This window comes from Macrosteles quadrilineatus, unplaced genomic scaffold (assembly GCF_028750875.1).
Source record: "Macrosteles quadrilineatus isolate MER2022 unplaced genomic scaffold, UCM_ALF_1.0 Scaffold_8__2_contigs__length_117827958, whole genome shotgun sequence".
NCBI classification, from domain to species: Eukaryota; Metazoa; Arthropoda; class Insecta; order Hemiptera; family Cicadellidae; genus Macrosteles; species Macrosteles quadrilineatus.
Genome location: NW_026542601.1, coordinates 77142000 through 77164419, shown reverse-complemented (window position 1 = coordinate 77164419; position 22420 = coordinate 77142000). Strand labels below are relative to the sequence as shown.

The window sequence follows — 22420 nt, the reverse complement described above, 5'->3', positions numbered from 1 at the left end:
TCATTTGTACCTCCCTTCAGTCAGACCCATATTGTTATAGTCTAGTAACCAATCATTAGTAAATACACAAAACCATTAGCTGCTTCCAAACAAAACAGCTGTTACAACACCACTTTGCGACGTTGCCACTTCGAAGGCCGCGGCCGTGGAGGCGAGACGGTCGTGAACAATGAGTAAGCACTAGATCCACTTCACTCCACTCGTCAAAACAAAAGCAAACGACAAGACGAAAACAGTTTGCAGAACACGACGACGAGGTATTTACTCAGGGGAGGTATATAGATGAGCTTACGATGACAGCTGTAGTGTAGGCTTCTCATTAGCTGAGGGAACACCATTACCGTAACAATAAGGTTTGCAGCCATCGGCCTCGGTGGTCTAGTGGTTAGCGTGCCGAGAGTCCCGGGTTCGAATCTCACTGGTGGCACTAACTGTCATTATCAGCAAGTTTGGTTGGTTTGGTTCGGTTATGACAGTTTAATTTTATTATTAAGTCATTATACAATTTTAATTGAGCAAATTCTAGTTTTATTTAATAAACGGAAATTATTTTTTTTTATTAATAAACTTTTTTTTATATTATTTTATTATCAGCAAGTTTGGTTAGTTCGGTTAGGTTATAATAGCAATTTTATAATAAAAAAAATATAAAATTGAATTTGAGGCATTTATAATTTTATTTTACGAACAGAACTATTTTTGCGATTAGTAAACCTTCATTGATTGCCAAAATGCTCTCTTCTACAGCGCTGTTCACGGAGGAATTTTGAACTAATGCCTCAATCGTACCTCCCCTAAGTCAGACCTCGACGACGACATTAGGAATAGGATTCATTTTTTTTGTATCCATACTACTACATAACCTAACTTAACTCAACTAGACATATTTACAAGAACTTGCCATAATTTCATAATATTCTTGAAATATAAATAATTGGCTTTCATAAGCATGTTTATCCATGGTAGTTGTTACTTGCATGAGTGTGGCATGATTAGACATATCGTAATGTGAATGATATACAAATTATAGTCAATTTAATTAAACATAACCTTAAATTTGGGTCTTAGATATGAAGACATGATATTTGTCTCTTGTTTTAATGCATTTGTTAGTAGTATTTCAAAACTTAGAGGGCGTAATCATCTAATTAGACTTAACTCCACTCAAAAAGACGAATCATTAATAAATTTACTTAATAAGACATTCAAAATGCCCAAACCAACTCCTCATACTGTTGCTTTAAAGAAACAACGCCTTAAGTTAAAAGAGAAGAGCTTAAAATATAATCCTGGTATTGTGAATCTTCAAGTTCTTGGAAGTGGTGCACATGGAGCTCCGAGGTGTTTATATGTATTCACGGACCAGTCAAGGTAAGTTAGCCTAAGTGGAAACAAACGTTATTCCTTAGAGTGCCAGGCGAGAAATAAAAGTAACGCTAAAAAAATGCCGATGATTTTTCCCGAAGGTCGCGCTAAAAATGCCGAGCGCGATCTGGCGATTTTTAGGTTAAAATTTCGTAAAAATCGAATTTTCGATATTTCGACCAACGAAAATCGATGTATCGCATCTAGTAACTTTCGACTCAATGTTAATATATGGGTTAAAAGAATCCGAGTATCCATTCGGTTGTTATGACAACTGTTCGATCATTACGAAACGTCCGGTCAGCCGGACGTTGGCACTTTTGGCTCGTTCTAAAAACGTCCGGTCGGCCGGACGTCGGCACTTTTGGCTCGTTTTAAAAACGTCCGGTTCCCCGGACGTTGGCACTCAAAGGGTTAAGTTAGGGGTATATTTATACTCACTAGGATTGGTGTGAACCTGGCAATAACTTAACTCAGCAATAAGTAGTGTGCGGGCCTGATAAAATCTATTGCTGGCCGTTTTGCAGAAAAATACGGCCACGTAGGTTATTACCGATAATGTCACCTGATAGAAAGGACACATTAACGGACACAACAGTATCAATATCATGTACCTGGAGACTAAGTTAGGGGGGGGGGGGTAAATCAGCAATAAATAAGTTAATGCGTGCGCCCTATAAAATCTATTGCTGGCCGTTTTGCGGAAAAATACGGCCGCGTAGGTTATTACCGATGTTGTCACCTGATAGAGGACCACATTAACGGAGGTAGGGTTCCCAGAGACCCTTTATCAAAAAAGAGGACATTATGACTCGTGGAGCTTAACCCTCCGAGTGTTATTTGTCGATGCTTCGACACATAACATACTTTGTGTAGTGTTTTGTGTCGATGCATCGACTCACAAACACTGTTTACAGCGAAGGCTCTATGACTGACAAAATCGGATTGAACTGGATCAAGTTAGGTATCGTTTTATTTGACAGATTCAGAGCTTTCTCCGGAGGCCTGTCTCTAAGCGCTTTTTCATTTTAGTTCCAAAAATATTGTAGCAGACAGCTGACGTGTGTATTTGTAAACAGCTTGGTTAATCTCGCACCGATGACTGATGTGTTTTATTACGTTTATCATTGTTTTAGTGTTAAAAATCAAAAGTAGTGATATACGTGGTGCATTATAAGAAGATTTAAGTGATTTTGAAGGGCTTGTTGATGATCCTGAAGAAATAGGTAGTGATATTATGTAAATTATCAGCCAGATTCCTAGCTATGGTTAGGCTATGCATTCTTAGCTAAACGCTATGTACTGAAATCTGTTTTTTTGCCCATAACTTATTTATTTGCAAATCTACTTCCTTTTATATATTTGTACCTAATCCTCATAAAATTTATAACAAAGTGGCTATTTAAAAAATATTTATAGGCCTATAATTTATACAATTTCATTGAGCACGAACATTTTTTTTTAAACAAATGTTCCTTATGTTTTATGTATAATATTGAAGCCCATGATTTTCCAAACAAAATGGTATATAGAACAGTATAATTAACATTGTTTTCAAGCTTCTCAGATCCGTTTTATTAAAACTCTGCAAATGAGCAAAAAATAGGCAGACATTAAGGCCAAAACAAGGGACACTCGGAGGGTTAAATAACTTGTAGGGGGGGGAGGGTCTCCTAAATTTTTAAAAATGTATAATTACTTTTATGCGTTTTAAGGGTTAAAAAAAGTGTTTAGACTAGCCTATTCTAGATACTTAGGTATACTAGAACTTTCAGCATTTTGGAATTTTTTTAAACTGAATCGCCTATTGTCTGACAATTCCTGAAAAAAAATAGCCTAAGTTACTTATATTGTAAGTTTTAGAAATTTTAAACTAGAGTTTTTGATTTGCTAGCCATTTTTTACTATCACTAAAATTGCTTTAAATTTTCATTCAACCATGCTTGTGTTAACAAATAGTACAGTATTGATAAAATTTGGCAATTTAGCCTGGGAGTAGGGATCCCAGACGTCCTCTTTTTCCCGGACACGTCCTCTTTTTGGGTACAAAAAAAAACGTCCGGGGGGATTTTTGGCAATACTTTCAAATGTCCGGGATTTTGACTTTGTGAGAAAATAAAAAAATATTTCTGCAAGTATTAATATTAGCAATCAGCTTTTATAATTAATCGTCATCATAACATTAAACTAAGTTAAAATACTACACTTTAATAATATCTTACATATAAAAGTGTCATTTCCTCTTTCTTTAGGTCAAATTTTGTGTATAACGTACGCTAGAATCCATTGGAAATACTGTAGAACAAAACAGAACGGAAGGCGAAACTGAATAACTCTGCTCACTAGTAGCCAGTTTGCCAGGCCAGTAGCATACTAGCGACCGTCGGCCGTCAACCAGTGACTAGCTCTTCGTCTGCTTACTTGCTTACTTTACGTTACATGCCTACTTAAAAAATAATTATCTTACTTTTTAATTTGTCCGTGTTGATCGTCCTTAGGGCCTACCCTAATGCCGAAAAGAAAATGTGTATTTTCAGAAAAGTTGAAAGAAAAGTTTACTTGTTTTAAGCGTGGTCGACATGAACTGTTGCTTGCTGGGCAGGTATAATGCAGCCGTGTTGGGTGCTAGTTCTTAAACACTTCTTAGATAAAATAAGTTCTCTGGTTCAAAATCATGGTCTGATTTTGGACAATTTCTGTTTAGCATGCACATTGGCACCAGGGTGTTTTTTGTAAATCAAACATGCTTGAATGTGTTGTAATGTTGCGGTATTCCTTTGATATTAAAACCACAAGTCTCAATAAAAAAAAAACAAAAAAAACATGACATTATACGAGTACAAGTTTATTTTTTAACATTTCTTGACCTTTAAAAAATAAACTGGGAAGCTTGAACACATTAAACTAGGTCCTCAAAATAGCTTAAAAAGTACTAATTTTAGCACGTTATTTCCAAATTTTTCCATACCCCCCAGGCCCCCCGGTGGCCCCCCCCAAATATACGTCTAGGACCACCCTTGGTGAGTAATTTTGTCCTCTTTTTTGATGGAGGGTCCCTGGGAACCCTAAATTAAGGCTTTTAACTCCAAAACTTTTGTCTGGATTACTGGACCCCCCTCACTTAATATAAAATTACTGGATCAAAAATATGTTTTGTAAGACTTAGGAGTCTTTAAACAACACATTTTGAAGCTTAGTGGTACAATCCATGGACTCCAAACTCTGGTGATGTTTTTACTACAGTGTGAAATGCAGTTTCTGCAGCAATACAAGCCAAATAATTGAATTTAGAGCCAGGTTTAAAGAACAAAACTGTCAGTTTCTTATAATTTTTATTAATTTATTCTGTGGTTAATAATTTTGATAAAAGTCACCTGCTATCAATAAGTTAGACAAAATTTATAATGATTTTCCCTAAAAAAATCTGCAAGAGTACAACCATTGACTATTGAGTCAAAGGTACAAAATAATAATTATGACTTGCATGTTAGTCCGACACGCCTACAAGAAATGGGAAATTGCCAGATTAATAAAAAGCTAGTAATCATCATAGGATTAAAAATAAATTTTCAGTATGTTTACTGAGTTAATCACCTTTAACTTACAGGCAAAAGTACAAACAATTTATCCAACAAAACAAAGCCTAGGCCTACATACTTACCTTTAATGTAAGTAACTTAGGAAGCTGAGCTAACTATTGAAACTAAGCTAATTTGCTCTGTGTTTCTTGTTATAGGTATCTTTTCAACTGTGGGGAGGGTACTCAGAGACTAGCACATGAACATAAGATGAAATTATCTAAATTGGAGCACATTTTTGTTACTCATACGTCATGGGAAAACATTGGTGGACTGCCTGGCGTGTCACTGACCATTCAAGATGTAGGCGTTCCGCAAATCACTCTTCATGGACCCCCAGGCACGGTATGATTGTCTGTTTAGAATCGTCTATCCGTTAACTAAACAAGCACTCTCTAGATCTTATTGTAGGCTACAGCCAATAAGTATGACTTAAGAAAATCTAAAGCCAATGTTGTTTAAATAATGTTTCTTTTTTAGAAATGTAATGATGATGCACCAGTTTGATGTTACCTGCTGTAACCCATAAATGTTATGTGCAAAAAAAAAAATACTTTGACTTTGATAAAACCATTACTTAAACAAAGCTTTGAATCATTCATCCAAATGCATTTAGTCTCTATCATTTATCCAAACGCATATAGTCTCAAGTCTAACTAGGAAAAGTCCATGGTTGATATTTTTCTGATAGTTTCATCAGCATGAGGAAAACATGGCTTGAAGTTGTGTGAATCTGAAGCAAGGCGTTTTGGTGAATTTTTGGTCCAAACAACAACATACAGAAGCTATATGGTTGTTTTATTGTGTCATACCATTATCTACTTAATAGGCCCTACTCTTGAGTATCTAGTCTCTTGTTTGATCAGATTGCGACCAAAGTTTTTGTTTCCAAATATTTCATAATAGGTAAAAAGAGAAAAAAAAATTGGTAGGCCTACATTTTGTTGGAAAAAAAACCATGTTAAATAAAATAGGCCTAGTTGTATGATGTCCCCTACTTTTTGCGGTTACGCTTCGTAGTAGTTTTTAGTCTATTCAATGATGGATAAACCTTTAAGTTTATTTTAAAAATTACCTTCCATATTCCTTTTCCCCAGTGTCTCAGTTTGGGTCTGGAAAATATGGAGGCCACCTCAGTTTTAATGAAGTTTAAAACAATGTACATTCCGCACCAGGCTTTCAATCATTAGGATGTGGCATAGGGCGTAACTTTGGTGTCTTAATTTGTCTTAAAACTTAGACAATCATTTACCGTAGGTGAATTGGATGATCTTACAGTGTAATGTTTGGTTCTACAGGACCTAGTCTTCTCAGGAACTCGAAGGTTTGTTGTTCTGCGTCACTTGGCGGTTCAAATGGCGTCATGTGAACGTGACACTGTGTTTGAGGATAACATATTGAGTGTGAGATATGTTCCACTGTACAGTACGGCAGGGCGTGCTTGGCACAATACTCCACTATCTGACAAGTAAGTTGTTTTAAAATGAGAACAGTAGACCAAGACCCCCGCCTATCTGATTCTGTATTAACGGCTACTCTGATTTGTCATACAGTGGTGGAGAAGCATTGGTTCTTATGACCATTCTACACACTCGTGCAACTTTGGACACTAGTGCAGCCGCGTCAAATGCAGTTATCCAGTTTATAATTCAACAGTTTTTATACCCTAAATATTTAAATACAATGGAAATCCATTCAATTATATGTTTGTCTGAAGGTTTCAAAATAGTATCTAACTTTATTTTGATATCTTCTGGGCTCTGGCAAATACGTCACTGGTTTTTTCATACACGTTCCAGTGTTTAACTCTTCAAAATCTCTTCCTCTATTGCAATAACAGTAAAGAACGAGAAGCGAGAGCACTGCTTTGAATGTCGTACACCCTCAAGACTGCCGGCGTGTGGCTATACGACTTGAGTCACGATCTTGCGTTTGACAAGTAAGATGTGTCGTAGCACGACCAAAGTTAGTGTGTGTCACGGGCTTAACTGAGTTGGATTCTGCTAATTCCTCTCTCTCTCTCATTCTTAATATTGATTGAAAATAGTATTAAATTATGAAGTTCTTAAACTTCTAAGATTGGCAGAAGCATCATTAACTTAAGTTTATAAACTTTTACGTTAACACCCCACCAGCTGTTATCTACGCTCCTCTGTATGTATAATCTTGTGCCATGTGGTAGTAAATCAATGGTTACGATTGTAGATTTCTGATTCCATCAATATTTTTAGGTCTCCCGACCGAACCACTCCAGATGACTCAACCGATGATGACACTGACTATTACGCTTACTGGCACAAGGGACCAAGGTCGAGATCTAATTCTCCAACAAATACTGGAAGTCCAGGCAAAAGCAAGAAACGTCGCCACCTTTCACCAGGTCTGCAACTATTTTATGCTAAGCTCGTTTCAGTTGGTAGCAGTTCACATGTAAAGTTGAATGAGTGGTCAGCATTTTTCAATAGTTTAAAATTCAAATGGCAATGAATAATGATTGATCGACCTTTTGAAGTCTGTTTGGTGTCATTATTTTTATTGAAACAAGTTCTTTCAATTTTGATGCAACTCAACATAGTCTCTCATCAAGGATTTTTATCTTTTGTGGAGCTGCCTAGATATGTAGGTTAAACTTATATGGTAGTGGAATTTCATTCTAAAAGTCAAAAACTAGTTTTAATTTGAAATAAAGTACATTTTTCATTGCATGTCATCTGATAATAATTTGCTAAACATGCATCTACTAATGGATTTTTTCAAGTTAATCTCTCGTCAAGGATTTTTATCTTATTGTGGACTGTCACCCACAAGGGTCATCTGTTTGGGAGCTGCCTAGATATGTAGGTTAAACTTATATGATAGTGGAATTTGATTCTAAACATCAAGAAACTAGTTTTGATTTAAAATAAAGTACATTTTTTATTGCATGTTATCTGATAATCATATGCCAAACATGCATCCACTAATGGATTTTTTGAAAGTGTAGCTATAGGCCTAACTAAGCTATATTTTTTTTATGACCAGATAACCGTAACAATCCCCGTAACCTTCCACCACCCGGCAGCATCAGTATGGCATACATATGTAGGCTACAGGATCGCCCGGGGACACTTGACTTGAAGGTGAGCGGATATTGGCAAGGGAAAGATAAGCAGTTGTAAAATGTCAAGTTTCAATGCAGTACATCAACCTATTGTAAGATCCTAGGGCAAAATGATCATTTGGCATTTTTTCAACACTGATCATTTTTTTAAACTACACCACACTCAGTCAATGTATAGAAACTGTAATGATTTTTTTTGCTAGAACTAGAGTAGAACTCCAATATTATCCAAATCAATTGGGAGCGTACAACATTCGGATGGTTTAAAATTCAGATAATTGGATTTTTACCAAAATTCGGTGTATTTTACAGATAGGCCGAATGTAGCTGAGCTTTTACGATTGTGATCGCAAAACGCATCTATAATGATTTTGCAATCTACAAATTCATGCTTTTTCCATGATCTTGACTTTTGCCTTCTTTAATAGCCATTCTTATTACTGTGGCTTTGAGTTTTTATGGTTCTTTCTGTAAATGATTCGTATAGTTTGAGTTTTACTGTAATAAAATCTCCTCTTCCTGTTTGAGTGTGTAACGTACTTGAAATTGAAGCGACTGAGGGATCAACGTAATAGGACTTGCTTGAGTAATTTGCTCTTAAACCAATTCACCAGACCGTTAATACCAATACTGACAAGCAAAAGGCAAACAAATTATTCAGGTTTAATAATTGTGCTCATCACTAATGTGTAAAGTGTCTCTTTTTGACCTGAGCTCAAGTTCGGCGAGGTTAGGAAATAGGCGAGGCATTGTATTTAATTTACTCAAAACATTTTCTCTCCAGTAGGCTTTCTGTGTAAAGGCGTGTCGGTAATATTTCTTTTTTGTGGTAGGCCTGTGTTTCACGAGGGGTGCCTCCTGGTCCACTACTCGCCAGACTAAAGGCAGGAGAAGACATTCAACTGCCTGATGGGACTATTGTTATGTCGAAAGATGTCAAATCACCCGACGAACCTGGGCCTGTATTCATAGGTGAGTGTTTTATAGTTTTAACTCAAAGACTATTAATTTTAAAGGCGGTAGGTTCTAAAACACAGTTTGTTTTCTTCATTGGAAACAATTTTGTTTTAGTGTCATTAAAATGAGGACTCAATATGCCTAGCTGGTATAGTCCTCGCCACCCTAACTTGAGGCAGCCCAAACTGACCTCCAGGGCCATTACCGGTTGGTCCCGCACGATCTTTTTACAATCCTATTAGCGACGCTTCGTTGGACGCCCTAGTACAATATTAACATTAATACAGTTATAATCATAATCTGATATATTAATGTACTCGTTTACATTAACAACATAAATTAAACAAACATTTCTGTTTTTGTCCCATGTAAAAGGGGCAATTTTTACTGTTTTTGAGCTATAAACATAATACCATGTAACTTAAGTATAAACCGTAATCATTGTCTGTTTTGGATGGGACAAAAACATAAATGTTTGTTAAATCAATGTCATTAACGTAAACAAGTAAAATTAATACATCAGATGAATTTTAGCAATGTTAATATTGAACTAGGGCATTCATGGAAGTGACGCTAATAAGATTGTAAAAGGGTGGAGCCGGACCAGTCGGTAATGGCCCTACCCTGCAGGTCAGTTTGGGCTGCCTCAAGTTCAGGTTGGGAGGACTATAAGATTATTTTAAAAGAAAAATAATCTTTTAGCACATTACTGTACATACTTTGCATGTTATCCAAAATAAAACTACTTAATTCGTGGCACGAGTCGCTTTTAGTCTCCTACTTGACACACCACATTCCTGGATTTCCCCAAAACAACACCAACCCTTCACCTTTATTCAATCTTAGTTGCGAGTTAGTGAGTGTGGTTAAGTTGCGGAGGTTTTTTCTGTGTGCATTCTACTGCATTTTTTCAACTAAGAAATCTGTTTTTGGCAAGAATTTTAATATCTCCTGAAATATGCTTATCCTGATACATGATTAATTTATTATCAAATACATTTGTTTCAGATAATTAGACCAATTCGCTAATTAACAGGGCAAAAATGTGGTTCGGATTCCACTATAAACAGTAGGCCCCTTAGTTGCCATTGGCTGTATGGGCTATTAATTTAACAGCTGTGTATAAGGAACATGTCCGCCTTAGTCACTAACAAGACTAAGCGCTCACTCGAAGGTTAAACAATGTTAAAAATTGTACAGTGGTGGAGTGTCCGAACGAGGAGTTCCTGGAGAGTTTGACGCAGGAAGAGTTGTTCAAGAGACACCAGAGTGAGACACAGAGAGTAGAAGACGCAGCATCACTGGTCGTGCACTTCACTCCAGCTAGTGTCATGACTCATCCCAGGTACCACATACTGCCTGTATAAGTAAATACTAAATACTTAGTTTGAAAGTAGAGACACATTTGGCATGATGAACCTGCTATTTGGGTTAATATATTGTAGTAGGCCTAGTTTAAGCCGCGGTAGCATTTTTAGCATTTCGCTATACACAACTTTAAAATGCTACATTGTTTTTGCAGGCTATAGCAAATTTGCTACTAATAATATTGAAGATGTAATATTACTGGACATTTTTTTAAATGCTTAATGAATAATATTTTTGCTACAGTTGTCTGAGAGTTTGTAGAATTTTTTCTTAAACAATTTTCATCCCAGCCTATACTCTGTAAAGTAGGCCTGGTTTAATTTTCGTGTAGTCTTGACTTACAGATAAAAGTAAAATGGTAATTTAAATTATACTATGATTAACTTCCTCTACGGGTTGATGACAATTCTATCATTCACTATGTAGCCGTCTTTGGAGACTTTGCAGATTATCAAGCTCTGCTTTTGTTGAGATGCATAAACATTGAACACGTACAACTATAACACTTATACGTTTCACATAGAATATCTGACGGCATCTTAAAACCACCATGTTAGGATATGTAATGGCTGCTGATGTCATCAAAATAGTGCTTGCCTGTAGTCACAGCAATTGTCACACTATTTACCAAAATATATGTTTGAGTGTGTGTGTTTAATGTTTTGTGTGTAACGTGAGCAAAGCTTGGTAATCTTAGGATGGATCTAAATAAGTAAACAACTTTCATCCACCCATACAGAAGGTTACAGAATCACTTGTAAGAACCAATTAAAATTTTTTTTATTTATGTATTATAGTTGTGTCACCAGTATTTCTGAGGTTGATTTTCACTAGTCTAACATTCATTCGTCAGTTTCATAATTATTAAATCCCCTTCAATTCGGGACCAGCATTAGTGAGGCCATGTCTATTGCTTATTTTAATTACGTTTAGATATGTTTCCCAACCACACCTAAAAACCCCGACATTCGGGCAAGACTTATTCACTGACAGCCCATTGTCAATCCAATCCTGTCCAACATCATGCTGTACTGGTACTTGTTTCAGACCTTAATTTGTAACCTATTTAAACTGGTTAAATAGGATCTTTTTTAACTTCCTTGTCATTTTTAACTCCATAAGAACATTGTCCATTTCATACTGCAACAACCTTTTTTGCATTTATCAGTCGTTAGCCTTGGAGCTTCATTCGGTAAACAAAATTGTAGCACTTTGAACAAGCTTTTAATACTTATGGATTGAACGAACATTGGAGCGATCAAAGTTTTTTTTTTCGGACAGTCATACCAGAGATCTTTTGATCCAATGTACCATTTAAAAGTAAAAACACTTTAATCATTCTGTACCTCTGGAGAGAGTGTTCATTCAACTGAACAGAAATTTACTGCTCACAGCAAACAAGTGTGAACTGAAAATCACTTAGCGTATGGCTTTGAATGTGTTCATTCCACAAACTATGGATGTCCAATCAGAGCGTTTTTTCATACATCCAATGCTTAAAATGAAAAGGACTTAAATTAGTCTTGTATAGGGATTGTTTAGTAAATAGTATAGAATCTTACAAGCCACATCTTATACATGTGAGGTGGTTGCAGTTACCGCAAGTGGATGTCGCTTTTCCCTCCAAGTACACAACACCTGGTCCTCAATGACAGCAACACCTGCCTAGGCTCAGTAGCTGTCCATAGGATACAACACAAGCTGCGACTACTGTCAGAGGACATGTTCCCACTACTGGCCGACCACTACGAGGGATCACAGGTCAGTTGTGACTGCTGGTGAAAAATTGTCATTAGTCTTGAATAATTAACTTCCACGATTACTCTATCTCACCTCCATGGTAAACTCTCCCAATAATCCTAAGTTAACGTAGTAAATATATTCTCACAGTCACATAAACGTTTGAAATCATAGCAAAGTTATTAAATAGTTTTAATTAGTTTGCCATTTTGAAACCTTGATGTTCAGGTTTAATCTGTTATGTTTAATTATTTCCTCAATTTCCATTTTTTAGCGTCTCTAATTTCAGTCATCCATCATCAAGATTTTTGCATTTTTTCCGTATTTTAAACATGCAGTTTATTTTTTTAAATAACTCAATATGCAGCAAGATCAAAATACATAGCTTATTCCTTAGTCGATGATTCTGAGTTAACACCTCTTGAGGAATTGTTAAATACGGCCACTCACCAATAGATTTTATCTTTGTGATAATGCAGCGACCCTCCAGGATTAGCCTTAAAACAGTTCTGGGCTAGAACCTAGAGTCCTAGGATCTAAAGTTGGGACGGTTAAAAAAAATAATAAAAATAAAAGTAGAACCCACATAAAAAGGTATAGCCCGCAAACCACTTACTTTTCATACCAAACTTATTAGGGTAGGTTTCAAAGACAGTTACACCTTGATAACAAACTCAGAAGCAATATTTATAGTTGCTTATGATTATAATTGAGCACATGTTGTTTTGATAAAAGTTTTATTTGGTTCTTATAGTTTGCTTGATTCAGATACAACATTACCTTTTATTTTTAACTCCACATAGCTACATCACGAAAAAAATTATACTTTTGGAAACTAATATAGCAAGATATTGACAATAGCATTATGTTTTAAGTCTTACAAACACAATAAGCTTAGTGTTATTGGTCCAACCTAAAAGTAAAATTATATTACAAGGTTTTTAATACTGTACTAATTGGATCTAAGACATGTTTTATAAAGTTTCAATTTACTTACTGTTTGAATTTTTATAATTTTCCTCTAGAATGGCTCAATGTCAAAGCACTCAGAAGAAAACGACCTTGATAAACTGAAGGAATCTTTCGCCATACTTCCTGGCCAGACGCTCAGCACGATTCATCTCCGGCCGCAGAAAATCTTAGATTGGTGAGTTGTTTAAGTTTTTACTGTACGACACTCATAACAATACAATTTTTGTACGAGAACAAAAGTTTTGTTGATTGATTGCAGGTCCCCAAAGTTGCAGATGATGCCTCAAGCTTGGCGACAGGAGACTTTGTCCGTGGAAGGTTTCCCAGATGAGTTGGCTGCACTGAGACAACAGTTGGCAACATTGCCAGAGGACGGAGAGTACCCTCACGTAGTGTTCCTAGGCACAGGCTCTTGTATTCCCAGCAAGACAAGAAATACCAGCGGCATTCTGGTAAATCTCAGGTGGGTTCGGCTTTCTTACTAAACTCTTTTGTTGGGGGGGAAATTTATATTTTACATTTCTCTTACTTTCAATTAAATATAAATTTTAACTTTTTTAAATATATATTTTTAAAAGTTAAATTTTAGATATAAATTTTAACTTTTTTTGTGACTGGGGAGAGAAGTTCAACTTGAAAAGCATTACCCATCTTCATCTTTTACTTCTCATCATTTATCAAATTATCAAAATCTTTAAGAGAAAATAGTATTTTGACAATATGACACTTAGTGAACAGAATATGTTTTTAATGTTCTGTGTTGTTAAAAACACTGTGAACCGACAGTGTATTCCATGAATAAAATTAAAATTTTGTTAACAGCTCATTAAACTACAGTAAACCTACCATTAACCAATGGAAAGAGGACAAGGCCGTTTTGGATAACGTATTTTTCAGATTGATTATTGGTTGGAATTTAAAGGTTTTGCCGGTTCAAAGTGATTTAGGCCTACGATAGTAGTATTTTATGTTATTTAATGTTTGTCATCTAAAAATATACAATAATATTGAAAACAACTTTTTTTAAAGTAATCAACAGTCGTTTTCTGAACTTTATCTCTATCACAGTAAGAGATCCATTTCGTCGTCTGCTCTATTACATTTTGTTGGCAAATCCTAGCCTACTACCAGCGCCACAGCCGACAGTTCCCCGCCTAGTTAATTTTTTAATTGATATACATTTTTTATCATTGTTTTAGTTCGAAGGGGTGCTGTTTTCCTGTTAATATGGGATTTTCTGTACGTCCAAGTAGGTGGGATATCTATCCGAGAAGCCGAATGTCAATTATGAAATCATAAGAGAATTGCACCTCACAACATTTATAGTATAGAAAGTTCAAAAATGTATAAAAACAGTAGTTGTGATGCAAGTAAATATTCATCTTACAAATTGCAACTATATCTCTTATCTAGAATGGTTATTTATTTGACATTTCTAGATTTACTAGTAGAAGCCTAGATGGCCTAGAAAATCTACATCTTTTCTATATCTTGTGGGACATTATTTTAAGTTGACTGTTTGCAGTCATGGGTGGATCCAGTTTGTTGAAAAGGGGGAGGAGAGCTGTTTTGAAATAATTTCATGTAGAAAGAACTTTGAACTTGAATTATAAAGCAATCTGAAGGCAATAAACACCATGTACTCGTATACTTCTTGGTTTTAGCTCTTTTGAACATTTATTATCCAAAAGTGGGAGGGGAAGCCCCCTGAATCCTACCATGTTTTCAGCTATTTCCTTATTCTTAAGAGGTAAAAAATGTCTTAAAACAAAAACTTACATTTTCCTGTCCACATAGGCCCTGGGAGTGTGGGTGAAACGTGCCCACAAAGCAAGGGGTGAGTCAGTTCAGTACAAGAGTTGAAGTGTAATGATAAAATGTAGTGTTGGGTACCAGTATCCTAACCCACAATATAACTGTCGTGGAGCCATACTCCGTTGCGCTACAGACTCACCAGTAATACACGTTAATAAGTACAATTTGTCTCATTAGACTTTATATACACTTTAAGGAAACAAGTGTGTCATGTAGTGTTCAAAAACCAGAAATGTATATGTTATGTTACAGTGAGTCGACCTCCATGATAATGGATTGTGGAGAGGCGACATACGGACAACTAGTCAGGATGTACGGGTGTCGGACTGGTAATGTCTTGGAAGGTATGTACGATTTGTACAATTGTAGTGGTGGTATGAACTAAAAATCTCTCATCTCGAAAACAAAAATAAAAAATCAGTCTCGAATCTCAAACTCAAAGCCTAAAACTTTTTACTAGCCTGGTTAAGGTTACAAAAAATGCAGGTAATACTGCATTGTTGTTACGAACCTTTAAAAAGCTACTGACTTCTTAGGATTGAACCGGCAATCTTTTGGTTATGAGACTAAATAATATCACATTTAAATTTATTACCTGTAGTAATAAAATACATTAGCTTTTTATACTTCAGCACTGAAATGTTTTGTTTTTAACTGTAAGTGTGGTTGTCAGGTCTGCGAGCTATCTACGTGTCTCATCTACACGCAGACCACCACATAGGGTTGGTGGCGCTGCTGAGAGCTTTGCCGAGGTCTGGACGTCCCGTCTACCTAATGGCTCCCAAACAGATCAGGACTTGGCTGACAACCTACCACAGACACATTCAGCCCGTCATGCACGGAGTTAAACTGGTGCCTAACGATCAACTGGTGAGTCGTAGGACAATATGTAATGTTGGGTATAATTGGTCAGGAAACGACCATGTCAAAATAAAGTCCTACTCATCAACGTTTTTGCACAGTTGACCACGAATCCACAGTATGTGACAGTGGAAGCCATATGAAAAAATATGTCGTGTAATAATTGTAGACTGTAGACCAGTGTTTCCCAACCGGTGTGCCGCGGCACACTGGTGTGCCGGTAGGCCTCTGTAGGTGTGCCGTGAAATTTTAAGTAGTTTTCTTTTTCTTCTTCCTATTCTACTTCGTACATTTGTGAAGCTGCATTCCTATCAATGAACGCAATCAAGACCAAAACCCGTTCTCAACTTATGTCTTTTGAAGATGATATGAGAGTCTGCTTGTCGACCATTCGTCCAAGAATTAAACTTTTAATGAACAAACGTCAAGCACAAGTTTCCTACTAGAACTGAAACCAGGGTTTATTAAATATTTCTCACTCATTAATTGGTAAACTCATACAACATTTTAATCAAGCTCAATGTTTTATTATTATTCAAAACTTTCCATTTAATAAACACTAAATAATGTACGTTAGATAACAAATTGTGAGTTTTATATTTTTTACCTTGGTAAACCCACCTTTATATTATTTACACAAATTTTTATATTTACTAGTAAAAAACAGGTTTTACGGAGTAAGATGTAATTGAAAAAAATAGTTTTTTATGCACTGTAATTTTAACCAACAATATTTTTGTAGACAAGTGTGCCGTGACTACAATCGTGTTCTAGTTAGTGTGCCCTGAACGGAAAAAGGTTGGGAAACACTGCTGTAGACCCTCATTTACAGTAGTTATTATCTGGTGGTTAAGAGTTTAAGTTAACTCAATGTGGTTAAGAGAGGTCTTAACCAAGCCTGGATAAATCATTGGATAAATCCTCTACCAATTATCAATTTACTGGTCATACATTTTGAAACTGGTTGGGTTAGGCCTAATGTATTTTAACCAAGTGTTGTTCAAATACCTTTTCAACTTTGATGATTAAAAAGGTTACTGGTTGTTACAGACAACTCGATGTAGTGCCATATCGCATATCACTAGGGTGCACAGTTATAAGATCTTTGCTCAAACATTATTTATTGTTTGATTTGGTTTCGTGAATAAATATAAATAATAAGAGAATAAAAGAAACAATTTATTTCTCTGAGATTAAGGATGTAACATATAACACGAGAGCCTAGGTTTTAAGCCTGCTATCCTAACAAAAATCCTATACAAGTGTTATTCTTGTTGTGCAGCTGTACAACAACGCAACACTAGACTCGGATGTTGAGGCTGGTCTACTTGATGCTCTGGGCCTCGCCCAAGTGCGGACCTGCACAGTGACTCATTGTCCGAATGCCTTTGGTTTCGCCATCACCCACCGAGACGGCTGGAAGATCACATACTCGGGTGATACAATGCCTTGCGATGAACTGGTCAAACTGGGCAAAGACAGTCACTTGTTGATTCACGAGGTAGGTCTTGGTTATTGATTAAAGAATCCTTGGAGGCTGGTGGCCATCTTGGGTTAATTTCAAAGAACTGCGGACAAACTGTTTATCATCCAACAATATTTTTGCAAACACCAAAGTGATTATGATTTTACCATTTCAAAATATTTGGATTTTAATTCAAATATCAAGGACCCTGATAAAAAATTTTATTTTAGCGAATTTCCCTATAGGGAATAAGCTATTACCGTAGGTCTCATGGTAAGACCTAGACCCGGGACCGATTTACTTTTTCGTTTTGAGGTCCCCAGAGACCAAAAACACCATCCGTTCAAATTCATATATATATATATATATATATTTATATATGTGTCCGTTAGCGCGATAACTCGAGCAAAAATGATCCGATTTTGATGAAATTTGGTACAAACGTGTAAACCTACATTTATTCGAACGAGTTCGCGAACCAGCATAATCGGACCATGGGAACAGGGGTTTATGGGGGGTTTTATGGGGTAAAAATGGGTTTTTCCCCTTTTTTACGCTAAAAACTAAAAATTTTGCAATTTCTTTTTCAACCATTTTGTAGAGCTTAAAAAAAGAAATAATTTAGTATATTGAAGCGCTGTTGTATGCCTAACGGTCACGGAGAAAATTTAAAAAAAGTGTAATTTAAAATTCCCATGTTATTCTTATGGAGAAAATGAAAACTGTTCTGGTTTACTTGTTTAGGGATATATTGATAAAATTTGGCAAATTTATTTATTTCATCCTATACTAATTGACATATGGTCAAAAACACTTTTTACCTTCCCCGTAGCAGCAAACCTAAGCACTTGTTAAATCTAATGTTATTTAAATTGGGAATAAATATGTCTTATTTATAGAAATGTTTTAGTAAAAATGTAATCAGACAAGTTGAAATTCGCTTAGTCTGCAGGTTGGCTGCGGCGGGGGTATTTGTTTTGTTGTTTTAGTAAAAATGTAATCAGACAAGTTGAAATTCGCTTAGTCTGCAGGTTGGCTGCGGCGGGGGTATTTGTTTTGTTTGCTAGGATCCAAGAACTCTTAAGTTAGAGAATTGACTTTTGATACTGCAGTAGACTTCCCATCTCTTATGGACTAGCTGAAGCTATTTTTTTACACATATATAACATAGTTGTATGAGCTTCTCCCGGTTATACAGGGTGTTTCCAAATTGTCTGGACATATTTTGTGACTTGTTCCTTGGGCTAAGACAAACATAAAATGCCATATAAGTATGGGTCTAAAATGCCTAGATTTCTGTTTGTGATTTTTAAGAATTATTTCATATCTTGGGCATTTTTCAAGATAGAAAATTCAAAATTAGTATAAATATGTATTTTAGTAGGTAAAAAGAGCTGACAAAGTTTTGTTTCAATATCTCAAGCTGTTTCAATTTGTCGGCCATTTAAAATCTTTAATGCCGAATTTCATGAAAACCGTAAATATTAAGAAAATTGTTTTCAGATCAAAAAGATAGAAAATTTAAATCCAAATCAATTGAGACCTTGTTTGTTAAAATCGGATGACAAAGAACCGAATTATCAGTTTTTTTTCTACATTCGGTTATGCAATTTAATAGGACTACCATACCGCTCTGTAAAATAACAAAAACAAATAATAAACAATACATTAGATATTAGATATAAAATACATGAAATAGCAGTAAAACCTGCAGGTAGTTTAACAGTCATTGCAAATTTTCAATTTTAGGCTACTATGGAAGATGATTTAGAATCTGAGGCCAAAATAAAAATGCACTCCACAACAAGTCAAGCCATTGAAGTGGGAAGACGGATGGGGGCTAAATTCACCCTCTTGACTCACTTCAGCCAAAGGTATGTACTGTAATGAGACATATAAGTAGTGAAGGTTGTTTGCAGTGCTCTTAAAATTAAGAACTATAGTATATTTCTTACCAAGAGTAGAAAGTAAATCATTACTTATTTGTGACCATGTTTGAAGTGGGAGATTTATCGACCATGGTCTGGAATATGTATAGTTTCACTTGTGTTTTGAACGTTACTTTTCGCTACACTACAGAGACTAATTATTTTCTTGGTTAAAACAGACATTGTATCTATATATTAATACGCAAGCAGTTTTCTTTTCACAGTCATAACACGATAACGGCTTGACGGATTTTAACGTTTGATGTGTCAAATTAAAGGTATTTTCATGTAGATGTGCAAATACGTCTCAGAATATATAGAAAGGGCATCACTTGAGTACAGTTAAGGGCTAAAGTTTGTGAAGTGCGCTATCTGTTGACATTTTATCAAACTCAATTCCCTTTGTTTACAACTAAACATATGGACGTAGTTTGAAATACTTTTTAAGGTTAACCACAGACTGCAGGATTTATTACTTCCAGAGCAAAGCTGGAATTTATATTTGTATTCAAACGTGTGTTAATTATGTCTGATTCATAAATTAATAGTGTCCTAGCAAGACTTGAAAACAAATTGTTTGTAATCGTTTAATTTATTTACCTAACATCGCATTTTCCAAAATATCGTGTTGTTTTGGTGTTTCAGTTCGCTGTGATGAAATGAATGTTTGAAAGTGATTATTTACAGTGCAGTTACCCATTACATTACCATATCATGTAATTTACACTGTATATCAAAGTTCCGTTGTAGTGTTTTATGTTTTTTGGTTTAACTTTCGTATTTTATCTAAATTTAAGATTAAATGCCACCTGTAAGACGAAGAACTGTGAGTGGCTGGAGGAAATGCGAACGTGACCGCTTGCATCAACCTCCCAATACGTTAAATTGTTTAAATTGTGGTTGCTTCCATTTTAAGCACAAAAAAAACTGGCCGAGACAGTAAACTTAATTGTTGCTCTTTGTTGCCACAAATGAGAGAACCCTTTACCTCATCTGCGGAATTCATCATACTTTTAAGAACTTATTAGAAACTCCCAATCTGAGAACAGGGCTGTGAGGCTAGATCTAGACATTATTGGGACGAAATTCGTCAATTAAATTCCGCCTTTGCCAGGTCAGCTCCGAAGCTCATTTAGATCAAAGGACCAGAATCTACAATTTCAAGATCCATGACACGTTTTACCTCCGAGTAGGTAATCTAATTCCTTAAGAAGGCCATCCTGAACACGCACAGATGTATAAGTACGACGTTGGCACCCAACAGCGCATGAAACCCAATTGAAAGAAGGAATGCAATGAAAAATGTGTGGGAAATAGGGCCACATTGCCAACCCATTTGCCCAATCTTTTAAAACTTTGGCAGAAATGTGTAGGGACGAGAGATCCGAGGAGTCAAGTGAGATTCTTATGTACATAATAAGAGACAAAAGAAGTGACTTTCCTAGCCACAATAATGCTATACCTGGATAGATGTTGCACCAATTTTAAAGGCTGAAAACAGTGCACCACCTGGCCAAATAAATCTTAGTTTCTTTTTTCAAAAAATAGTGTTAAACGCGAATCCGTTCTAGATCCGTCGTTGGATCCACTTGCATACCTTCTAATGTTCCCAACCGGAGACTTTGGTTGGACCCCCTAATTTAAATACGCCTAAAACAGAACCTTACGGTAGTAATAATTTAACAATGCTTCGAACTGGTTGGCGTCAAAAGAGGGATTTAGGTCTAGACATATCTACAATAACATATCTGAACAGGTCTACATTAGGTCTTAAAAACTCACTTTACAGTGTGTAGTTGACATCTACGTTCTCATAGAGGGCACCCACCTACTGCACATAGAGATAACCAAAGCAGTATGAGAGCGGATCTATATTTAAATATTGTAGGCTACTTTTATAATTTTTTAAAACATAATATTTACCATATTTCTTTAATCAGTCATAGACTTTAGAATGACTCTTTAATTGAGGTCTTGATGTTTGTGTTTTCGTTGTTTATTTTTCTATTACAAGTTACAGTTTTGCTCGATTCCGAGCAACAGGTTATCTAGTATTTCTTTATTACAGTTAGGACCATAACAAAACTCATAAAATTTTTTAGGTTATGCCTTAAATTTAAAGTTAACTTTACTTTGGTTGTACAGTTTTGGTTTATATTTTATTGAAACAGTTGACAACACAATAACAAATCTTTGTTTGTTTACGTCGGCAAAATCCAAAAAAGATAGTAAACATTACTTTCGCATAGTACACATTCTTTTTCCGTTGTAAACAATGTAATGATGAGTTTTCGCAGGTGTTAATGTAACGAAAACACATCATTGTACAGTAGTGTAGCTAAAAAGACATACAAATTGTATGTTGTTAATGATTAAGATGAACAGGGTTATAGGCAGGCTTACCAAGTGGATTTAAAATATACTCGTGAACAAACGGAGAACACAAAAAAAATACATGGGATTGTTTGAACGCTATTCATTTCTTCAGTTGTTGAGACTGTTCTTGGCGTCAATAAAATTCTTTTATTAATTAATGGTCTCTGATTGATATGAGATCTAATGATTATCACAATACTAAAGTGTCTGGCCTGTGCAAACCATGCCAAGTTTTTTTGAGTACCAGTCTTACAGTTAAATAAAAGTCTGTGACCTTGAATTTCACAAAGTACATCGATTAGCTACCAGTTTTGTTTGTTTAGTACACATGTAGTTTATTTAAAAAATTGCTTTTCGGATGGTGCTTCAGTGAATTAAAATGTAGGCTACTGTTTCAAACTACTTAATTTTTAATTTCCTAATAAAAGTCTTCTTGATCTGTCCTAGGTATGCCAAGGTGCCTGTATTCAGTGAGAGCTTTACGCCCGATGTCGGCATCGCATTTGACAACATGAAAGTTCGGTTCTGTGATATCCCCAAGCTACCTAAGATGTACAACGCCATGAAGCTCATGTTTGCCGAACATTACGAGGAGATGGAGCAGAAAGCAATGAAGAGACAGCTGACACTGGAGCGAGAACAGAGAGCAAAGGGTCTTGTAAACTAGTAAACAATGTTGGTACAACTTGTTGTGTTTCAGATAGCCTACTTCCCTTTTGTCTTATTGGTGTAGCTATTAAGTTTAGAAATGTAAAGAGAAGTTAAAACACTACTTTTGGAACCGAGAACATAAACAGTTGGCCACATTTTCGTGAATACTAAACAGTCTAATTCAAATTTGTTTTGGATGAGAAAATGCATATTTAAGTCTCGCTATTCTGTGATTTTTATGTTG

The 22420-nt window shown here is 35.7% G+C and overlaps 1 protein-coding gene across 1 annotated transcript; it reads left to right on the top strand.

Moving 5' to 3' along the window:
* The first annotated feature begins 868 nt into the window (after positions 1–868).
* LOC129000243 (ribonuclease Z, mitochondrial-like) lies at positions 869–22224 on the top strand. Its single transcript, XM_054427198.1, has 15 exons — positions 869–1371; positions 5102–5288; positions 6242–6411; positions 7175–7323; positions 7965–8062; positions 8877–9015; positions 10201–10345; positions 11964–12129; positions 13134–13255; positions 13340–13543; positions 15148–15239; positions 15569–15765; positions 17039–17257; positions 18971–19095; positions 21973–22224. Exons 1-15 carry the CDS (start codon positions 1079–1081, stop codon positions 22190–22192), a joined length of 2526 nt encoding a protein of 841 aa, XP_054283173.1. The 5' UTR covers positions 869–1078; the 3' UTR covers positions 22193–22224.
* Positions 22225–22420: the final 196 nt, after the last annotated feature.

Excerpts from the sequence above, each read along its gene's own strand:
- LOC129000243 (XM_054427198.1), top strand. The coding sequence starts at position 1,079 with ATGATATTTGTCTCTTGTTTTAATGCATTTGTTAGTAGTATTTCAAAA. Across the intron at positions 1,372-5,101 it reads GTATTCACGGACCAGTCAAG|GTATCTTTTCAACTGTGGGG; the intron begins GTAAGTTAGCCT and ends TTCTTGTTATAG. Across the intron at positions 17,258-18,970 it reads GTCACTTGTTGATTCACGAG|GCTACTATGGAAGATGATTT; the intron begins GTAGGTCTTGGT and ends TTTCAATTTTAG.